The sequence below is a fragment of the Nelumbo nucifera genome, chromosome 4, assembly GCF_055504915.1.
Source record: "Nelumbo nucifera cultivar China Antique chromosome 4, China Antique-T2T, whole genome shotgun sequence".
Classification (NCBI taxonomy): Eukaryota; Viridiplantae; Streptophyta; class Magnoliopsida; order Proteales; family Nelumbonaceae; genus Nelumbo; species Nelumbo nucifera.
In genome coordinates, this window is record NC_142652.1 from 75,895,318 (window position 1) to 75,905,294 (window position 9,977).

Below are 9,977 nucleotides of genomic sequence, written 5' to 3' on the forward strand. Positions count from 1 at the left end.
CTTTTAGCAACCTGGGGAGGTATCTATATATAATAAAATCGGGCGGTCCATGTCAGCATGTCTCTCTTTAAGAGAAGCTATTTATCTATTTTCTCCATTTTTTTTGTATTTTTTCCTATTTTCTCTTGTTTTAAAAATATAAAAAATTAATAATTGCTTATCTTGATTAGATTAATAAAGATGCACACTATTAGAGAGAGAGAGAGAGAGAGAGAGAGAGAAAGGAGGGAGGGAGTAGTAATAATAATTACTGTATTTTAAAATTTATAGTATTTTTAATAATTAACAACATTTTTATTAATTAACAATGTTAAATATAATTTAAGCTATATTTATTAATAATAATGTATTTATTAATTAACAGTATTTTTAGATAAATTTTTACATAGTAATTGAAAGTAATTATATTTAAATTATTTATTTAAATATAATTTAAGCTATAAATAGCAAAAAATTACATTTAATGCACAAATCATAGAAGAAAATAACCAAAAAAAGATTAACATGTTTTCCAATAAATATGATAAATTACCAAAAATAAAAATATAACCATTAAAATTACTTTTTGAGAGAAGCTATTTATCTATTTTTTCAATTTTTTGCATTTTTTCTATTTTCTTTTGTTTTAAAAATATAAAAAAGTAGTCATTGCTTATCTTGATTAGATTAGCAAAGCTACACACTATTACTGAGAGAGACCTTTGGGTTTTCCAATGCCTTTTATTTTAATGTAAGTTATTAATACATTTCAAAAAGACATTGAAGAGAGAGAGAGAGATTTGGGAGTAGTAATAATAATTACTATATTTTAAAATTTAAAGTATTAATAATAAATACAATATTTTTAATAGTTAACAATGTTTTATTAATTAACAGTATTAACCGTATTTATTAATAAACAATATTTTTAATAATTATAATATTTTTAAATAATTATCAGTATTTATTCAAAAAATAGTATTAGATAATGTATTTATTAATTAATATAATGTAAACTATAATTTATTCAAAAACAGTATTAACAATTACAGTATTTATTAATTAACAATAATTAAATAATTACATTATTTCATTCATTAACAATATTAATTGTACTTTTAATTAATACAGTATTTATAATAATTGCAGTATTATTAATAATTAAAAGTATTTATTGAAATACCAAATTTATTAATTAACAGTTTTTTAATTAATATAGTACTTTAAATAATTATAGTATTTTAATTAATTAATTAATATTATTTATTAAAAATAATTTATTTTTATTAACAGTATTTTTAATAATTACAGTATTAATAATTAACCATATTTTATAGTTTTTCAATAATTGCAGTATTATTAATTGCCATATTTATTAATTAACGGTATTTATTAAAATGCTGTATTTATTAAAAAATATTAATATTTTTATTAATTCATTAATTAACAGTTTTTTAAATTGTTAGTTAATGTAAGTTATAATTTAAATTATATTTTAAACTGTAAGTAATATAATTAAATTTTAATTAAAAGTGGTTATATTTAAATATAATTTAAGCTATAAATAGCAGAAAATTATATTTAATGAACATAAATTAGCCAAGAAGATAACCATAAATAAAGTACCAATAATTTTGTCATAATTACCAAAAATTATCCAAGAATTCATCAAAAATGGATTAACATGATTTCCAATAAATATGATAAATTACCAAAAATTAAAAAATATAACCATTAAAATTACTTTTTGAAAATATGTACTAATTATCAATAATCTTCAAAGAAGTTAATGGTTCATATTGTATTTAAAATACATTTGTTTTTTTATATAAATTATGAATTATATAATTTAAACATTATAATCCTTGCCTATAATGATATTAGTTCATAGTGTTACAATGAAAAATAGAAAAAAAAAAGTGTTTACTATTATGTATTTCCATTATTTCACTTCTCCTCACCAAAGTCTATGCATCGCACGGGTCCCCGCTAGTAGAAAACACAAAGCCAATGGTGTAGAAACCCATGAACCAAGAGCCTAAGAGGCCAAAAGAATACAAGAAAGAAACAACATTAGTAAATAACCCCAAAATGGTCTGCGCTAGATGCCAATTTCATGAACCCCCATGATATATGCAGCAATCTCCAAGGACCACCAAAGCCTGCTGCCTGACCAAGCAATGACAAACTGTACTGAGAATACCCTTCCACAACAATACTCGCATAGCAATGATACAAAGAGAGTCAGCCTTTTTCTTTTGCCAACATTGATTATATTCAGTTTTGTACTACCAATCCCTTTCTTTCTTTAAGCAACCTGGAAGTGGGGGGACAGAAAGCGCAAATCAAAAGCCTAGAAGGCCAAAAGCATACAACATAGAATAAACACCTTTAGTAGCAAATAATCCCAAGTAAATCTGCTCTAGATGCACTTTGTCAAGTCCCCTAATAAAATGCAGCAATCTACAAGGACTACCAAACCTACTGCCTGCCCAAGAAATCACCAACTGAGAATTCCCTTTTCAAACAATACTCCCATAAAAAGCCATGGAGACTCACATACCACGGAATGACTAGAACCACCAAATTTCCCAAGATGGAGTATTTAGAGTCACATGTCAAGAAATGATAAGTGCTCAAATGAGAACAAACTAACAAGGCAACGAGATAAATAAACGAGTTTGGGCATCATCTCCTGTGACAATGTTTCCAACTGTCCAAAGAGCAGGCACAAGAACAGTAGGTGGTGTCTGTTAAAAAAATAAAAAGAAGTTGGTAATGGTAGTTTTACTATTTCCATCCATGACCAAGAATACAATATAGAGAAGATAAACAAAGCCAGCTCTTGGGGAAAAAATAGTAGTTACAAAAATCCTCACTACACTTAACCAAAAGGTTCCAGTAACAGCAACTATATATCTGTTACAAGAAGTTTCTTTTTAAGTAAACCCCAAGGTTGAGAAGTTCTTCAATAGAATCTTACAGGAGAAGCTCCACAAGTCGTTGACAGACTCTTGCCTCAAACACAGCCTGAATTTTGTCATTTGTGCCATCAGAAAGATAAGACAAAGCCCAGCATGCATCTCTTGGAACTTCATAACTTGAGTGGATAAGGCACTGAAGGGCTGGCAGTGCAGGCTTCACCTGATAAAAGACAACACGATAGTAAATTAACACGTCTAAGAATCTAACATCCTCTTCAAAAGTAATCCTACCAAATTAACATAACTCCATAGATGTCTCACCTGGTCAAATGGTGTTGGTGGTCTCCAATGACAGAATCACAGAAATTCGATAAGGTCCAGGCAGCATTCCGTAGCATAGATTGACCGTTCATTTAACTGAGCCAGTAATGGCATGAGGGCACCATGACCAAGGACAAGATCCCTACAGGTTGGTGAGTCACCAGCTACATTACTGAAGGCCCACATAGCCAAAGAGGGAGAGAGAGAATGAGACCACTTCTCCAAGGACCAAAAAAATGACAAAGTAAAGGAAACTTGAACTAACCTGTTCTCGGACATCACCACTTCATGAAGAAAGAAGTTGCACAAATTTAGGGACAGCACCATGGCCAATGACAATACGTGTATGTTCTGATACCCCAGATGCAATATTAGTCAAAGCCCATGCAGCCTCAAACTGCACACAAAGGTTTCATTAAACCTAATGAAAATTACAGAATGGATCCTTTGCATACAGTATATAATTGAAAGAAGAGAGAGATGGTTATAAATGGTCCATACTTGCAGTTGAGGCAGATCATGCCTTTCAAGAAATTCAAAAAACCAAGGTACAAAACCTGCCTTGATTACCTCCTCAATGGGAGGGCTGCACTCTGCACAAGTATGTAAACCAAAACCCAGCAGAACTAATTACCAGGAAACCAGGGAAAGACCAGTGAAAAAACCATCCCAGTGCACAGAATGTCAAACTTGCCAATTGATAGAAGTTTCCTGAATTGAGTAGTTGCTGCCAATTGCAAAGCAGGATTATCTGACCATACCCCTTGTACTATTGCCAGAAGACTTTCCAACTGTCAGAGAACACCAGGATCAAAAAAATAAGCACCAGAATTTTGGTTGCTTACAACAGGAGCTGGAAGTGTAGAATATTTTCTAATTACTGTAAATTTATTAATAATTAATATTTTAAAAACCATTTAGACATGGCAAATGACATTATATAATCAATTTCTTCTACCATGTTCCAAGTTATCTCATCATTCATTTTGCATCAGCCTACCTATAAACTTCAAGGGCACTCTTTGTAAAGTGTTCCTTTCAGATTCTTACCAGGAAACATTTCCCTTCCTTCCATTGAATTAACATGTGAATGGCCTACATGCTGGTCATGCAGAGCAAAGTTGTCCCCATGCTTCACCATGTTTCAGCACTTAGCCCTTATTCATTTGCATTGATCATAGATGAATTGTCTAAGAATATTGAGGAGAAGGTCCCATGGCGCATGTTGTTTGCTGATAACATTGTTTTAATTGATGAAATTAATGAAGGATTGAATACAAAATTAAGCTTATAGACAAATACCTTAGAAACAAGAGGTTTTAAAATAAGTAGGACTAGAACAGAATATATGATATGTATATAGTGATAATAAGAGTGCAAATCACGATACAATTAGGATTGGAAACCAAGAGATAACATAATGTGACCGTTTCCAATACCTTAGTTTGATAATTCATAACAAGGGAGAGATTGAAGAGGATGTTATTGTTGCACAAAGAATTAGAGCAAGATGGGTCATATGGAGGAGTGAATCCGGATTTCAATGTGATAGGTAAATGCCACTTATATTGAAAGAAAAATTCTATAAAACAGTTGTAAGGATTGTGGCAGAATTGCATATGTTGAGATGAATGAGTGGAAAAACTAGAAGCATAGGATTAGTACTGAAATCATCTGAGGGAACCTAAGAAGTAGCTCCAATAGGTGATAAAATGAGAGAAAGTAAACTAAGATGGTTTGGTCATGTGCATAGAAGACCATCAATAGCACCCATAAGAAGAGGTGATTTGTTATAAGTTAAAGGGGCTAGAAGGGCTAGGAGTAGGCCAAAAAGGACATGGGTAAAAGCAGTGAGAAATGATTTAAGCACCCATAAATTTAACAATGGATATGGCATTAAATAAAACAGAATGGTGAAACAGGATTTATGTAGCCATCACCATATAGTTGGGATAAGGCTTGGATGATGATGATAGGGAGTAAAGGAATATCCACACTTTCAAAGGTAAATCAGCCTCCTCTCCTTAACAGGATCATCTCCTATCTGACATTGGGGATTCAGTGTAATAGTGTTGCAAGAGACATTTTGGAGAATTTCCATCAAGAAATACTGACTTGGATCCATGTAATACTGAGACCTAATCAAGAAGTCGAAGTGAATTTTCATGACAGCCCAATCAATAACCCTGGCCCAGTTGGATCCTCAGCCTCTTAACCTAGAAATATAGTAGCATTTTGCTGGAATTTGCAAGCCACTGTCTACCTGGATGGTGCAGGGGTATCCAGCCTGTTCCAAGATCCTTGGAGAAAGGCATAAAAATCCTTAAGAAGCTCATAGAAATTTGCATTATTATTAGCATGTTTGGTACTGTTGGTATCCTTCAACTGGTTAGCCATATCTTTCTTTTTTTTTGAGAAAAGTTAACTGATTCCATATTATTTGGTTAGCCATATCATGGTTATGTGGAAACCATATTATCCTTGTGTCACTAGATAGCTGTCTTCCCATTGGAGTTCCATATTATTTGGTTTAAGAATCTTATTAGAGAGTTTTTAGATGTTGTGAATGTTTCTTTAATAAAATTTTCCTTTTACTTATCAAAAAAAAATGGAAGTTTCGAGCCCAGTACTTTTCTTGCAGCCTAAGTTTTAGGTGGAAAACTTGTGCATTGCTTTGATTTTTGATGGCACTGGATAGGCTATCTCACCAACAAGGCAAACTCTTGCAAATCTAATGTCATTTAATAAATGTTCTCTTTTTTTCTGATTCAATAAGAGAAACTTTTTTAACCCAAAAATATGAAGATAAAAAGTTACCAAGACAAATTAGCCCTTTCCATCCTTACCTAGTCAAACTATCCCACAAGTATTTGTTGACCTCCAGGTCTATCTGAATGAGATGTCACCTATGGTAGTTATGGCCATATTGCTGACAGAATTTATTGTGCCAATATTTGAAATTTTAGGAGCTCTATTTTGGGTGAGGTCTAGCAGGAGCACTGCTTCACCAATCCAAATTAACCCTCTCCATCCTTACCTAGTAAAACTATCACCAAAGTGTTTGTTGATCTCCGGGTCTATCTGAATGAGATGTCACCTATGGTAGTTATGGCCATATTGCTGACAGAATTTCATATTGTGCCAATATTTGAAATTTGAGAAGCTAGCATAAATCAGTTGCTTTCAAGATTGTAGACCTAGATCAGAGATGAGACCCTCCAACTTAAAATTCTAAAACTATTTACTAGATATTCTTAGCTGCTTACCTTCTTTATTATTGATCATCAAACCAGGAGACAGATTCTTGGGTAATCTCAATCTTCACAAGGAAATCTGAAAGCACTGAAATCCTATCCATTTGCCAAGGTATTCAGCAACTGAATTGACCCTGGAGGACCCATCTTGCTGAAAAAACACCGCACCAAGATATTCCATATGGCTGCATTTGGGGAAAGGCCTTCATTAAGCATCTTAAAAAGAAAAACCATGGCTTCTTCTAAGCTAAACCATTTGCAAAGGCCATATATCAGAAAACTGTATGTTAACAAGTCTGGAGAGCACCCTTCTGAACTCATTCTATCCATAAGTTGGATGGCAGTCTTGACCTCACCTTCCTTACAGTAGCCATGGATAATTGTGTTAAATGTGATCAAGTCGGGCTTAATTCCCTTAACTACCATCCTTCCTAAGTACTGCAAAACCTCTGCCACCAGACCAACAGAAGAAAGGCCACGCATAATTGTGTTGTAAGTCACAAGATTGAATTCAATTCCCTTTTCAGACATCTTCTTCACAAGCAGAGAGGCTTCTCCGATGTTTCCTTCTCTGCAGAGACCATCCAGCAGCTCATTATAGGTTGTGACATTAGGAAGACACCCTCGCTTTTCCATTTCATCAAGCATATATATTGCCCAACCTGCTCTTCCATCTCGACATAAACCTTTGATAAATGCATTAAATGTTATTGTGTTTGGCCAGCAATTTTCCAAATCCATATTCTCAATAAGGCACTGGGCTTGGTTATACATTGAATTCCTGCAAAGGGCGTCCACCATGCAAGTATATGCCACAACGTTAGGGTGGCAACCACGGTTTATCATCCTGTTCCATATCTCTGCCACACCCTCTATATCTCCACCTTTTGCAAAGCTATTAAGTAGTATAGTATAGGTTTTGACATTTGGTGGGCATCTCTTTTCCTCCATTTGGAAAAAAATGGATATAGCCCTATTGACATCCCCCCTAGAACAGAGACCGTGTATCAATGTATTGTATGCAACAATGTTAGGGCAACAATCATTTCCAACCATCCAATCCCATACTTTGACAGCTTCACATACTCTTCCTTTTTGGAAGAAACCCTTTATCAAGGAAGTAAAAGTATGAATATTAGGAGTACACCCTCTCACCAACATTTGGGCCAAAACAACAAGAGACAGCTCAACATTCCCAACCTCACAAAGTGCATTGATGATAGTTGTGTATGTAATTACATTAGGGCCAATTCCCCGATTCACCATTTCATCTACCAAGAGGAATGCATCTTTGATTTTGGATTCTCTGCAAAACCCATTTATCAAAGCATTATAGACAGGGACAAAGGGAGTGAATTGAATTGCAAGCTCCTTTGCTTCCTCCAGCCTACCGAGCCTACATAGAGCGGATACTATGGTAGTGTAGCTTACTGAATCAGGAGAACACCCCTTCTTCGACATCTCTACGAGCAGTCTGCAAGCGCCATCCACTCGATTATTTTTGCACAACGCCTTCATAAGAATGTTGTATGTGAAAATGTTAGGCTCAATACCATCTTTCTTCATATTATTATAGATCGGGCTGATCACCTGAAACCTGCTCTCATTAAGCAATGCATCCAAGAGATGATTGTAAATCTTGACTGTAGGTTTACAATCAAAATCCTGCATCCGGTAGAATGTCTTCAAAGCCTGATCGGCAGCCCCAGCTCGCCTATAAGAATTTATGACGTTGATAAATAATTCTTCCGAGCAGCTAATTCCTTCTAATTTCATTTGCTGTAAGAGGTACTGAATGCCATCAATTTGACGCTCCTCCCCGAGCTTCTCGATCATGATTTGATACGTTAGATAGGTATGTCTGAAACCTTTCGAATTGGTCACGTACTTGAAGTACTCCATAGCCACTGTGATGTCTCTCTCTTGCTTCAATCGCTTCACAACATGGGGTTCCTTCAGAGCAGTTTCGTTGGGTTCAAGTTCTTTTTTAAGACTTGGGGTGGTGTCGAGAACAAAAGGAATCGGATGTTTTCGGTACTTTAGAAGCAATGCGCGCCCCCCTTTCAGATGAATCATCAGGTGCTCGCATTCAAAAAAGAGTCAAAAAAGAAAACCTCTGGTATTCGACTTACATAACAGAGTGAACCCTAAATTTAGAATACGAAACCCTAAAATACGAACATTTTATTTCAGAAGATACTTCGCTATATCATTGATTTCATTACTTGCGAAGAGGAAGCTGGTGATAAAGGAGATTGCATTATACGGTAGCAGGGCGGTGTATCGGTAGCAGTATCAAGTTATCAACTGTAAATCTTTTACACAATCTTCACGAGGGTCCGTTCGGAAGTGATCACCGTAAACGCTTTTATATCAGCCGGAGTTTATTCGGTTAAAATGAATCGAATAAATCGAAATTTTCTATTAGGTTTTTGCTTATTTTTAGAGGTGGCAATTTTCCCCGTCCCCAACGGCTACCCGGGCTCCCCGACCCGACGGGGTCGGGTATGGGGTACTTTGGTGGGATTGGGGTCGGGGTCGGGGTTGGGGTCGGGGTCGGGGTCGGGGATAGGGTGATCTCTGAATCCTCGATCAGGGTCGGGGATGGGGAATGCAATCCCCGCCCCAACTCAGCTCCGATTAATATATAAATTTAGTATATATAATATGATATAATATAATATTATATAATTATAATAATTATTATTCGTTTTCTTCAAAAGATTAAAAGTAAAACACAAAACCCTCGACAGTAAAACACAAAACACTTCAACTTTGAGTCTTTGACAGAGAGAAGAGAGAACACTTTCTCTGAACCCTAGCTTTGTCTTCCTTTGTCTTCGTCATTGATTCGCCGACCGTCATCGTTGTCGCCACTCGCCCGTCGGACATCGGACAGAGGACAGAGATACTCGAGTCTCGACAGAGGGCAGAGAAGAGATACTTAAAGAAGAGTTTCAGTTCTTTAATCTTCCTTCAACCTTTGTCTATCGTCGTCGTCTTGTTGACTGCCATCGTCGTCACCCGTCAGACTCTCTCTCTCGTCGCCGACCTCAACTCTCGCAATGGTTTGCTCTCTCTCTCTCTCTCTCTTTCTCTCTCTCTCTCTTTCTCTCTCTCTCAATCTCAGCCTCTTTGTCTCAGACTCTCAGTCTTTCTCTCACAGTATGATCTAGGATGTGTAAATACATATCTCGTTGGGGATTTGGGTCTCCGACGGGGAATTCATCCCGTCGAGGTCGGGGATGGAGGGTCATTCCTTTCCCCGCTGGGGATCGGGGACAGGGATGGGGGGTGATGGAGGGTTATTTGACCCGACCTCCTAACCAGGGGACACGTGGACATGACTCGACGTAAATGGCAGCTCAGCATGACAGCTTGGCCACAACTCGGCGTAGGGAGGGAGCTCGCTGAAAACCCAACATGAACAGCTCGCCACAAGACAACTCGCTACAGCTCGGTGCAGAACGGCTTGCTGCAAGGCAACCGCTATTGGAGC

The 9,977-nt window shown here is 36.0% G+C and overlaps 1 protein-coding gene across 7 annotated transcripts; it reads right to left on the bottom strand.

Moving 5' to 3' along the window:
* Positions 1-1,917: 1,917 nt before the first annotated feature.
* On the bottom strand, positions 1,918-8,915 carry LOC104605022 (Pentatricopeptide repeat (PPR) superfamily protein). Of its 7 annotated transcripts, none has more exons than XM_088902770.1 (6): positions 6,491-8,914; positions 3,726-4,015; positions 3,490-3,621; positions 3,225-3,396; positions 2,963-3,123; positions 1,918-2,296 (listed from the first exon to the last, which is right to left on the bottom strand). In XM_088902770.1, exon 1 carries the CDS (start codon positions 8,552-8,554, stop codon positions 6,575-6,577), a length of 1,980 nt encoding a protein of 659 aa, XP_088758896.1. In that variant the 5' UTR covers positions 8,555-8,914; the 3' UTR covers positions 1,918-2,296; positions 2,963-3,123; positions 3,225-3,396; positions 3,490-3,621; positions 3,726-4,015; positions 6,491-6,574. The 7 variants fall into 7 exon arrangements, with proteins under 7 accessions (XP_088758896.1, XP_088758897.1, XP_088758900.1 ...); XM_088902771.1 differs by lacking the exon at positions 1,918-2,296 and adding an exon at positions 4,275-4,456 and having other exon boundaries at positions 2,616-3,123; positions 6,491-8,915; XM_088902774.1 differs by lacking the exon at positions 1,918-2,296 and having other exon boundaries at positions 2,616-3,123; positions 3,859-4,015.
* Positions 8,916-9,977: the final 1,062 nt, after the last annotated feature.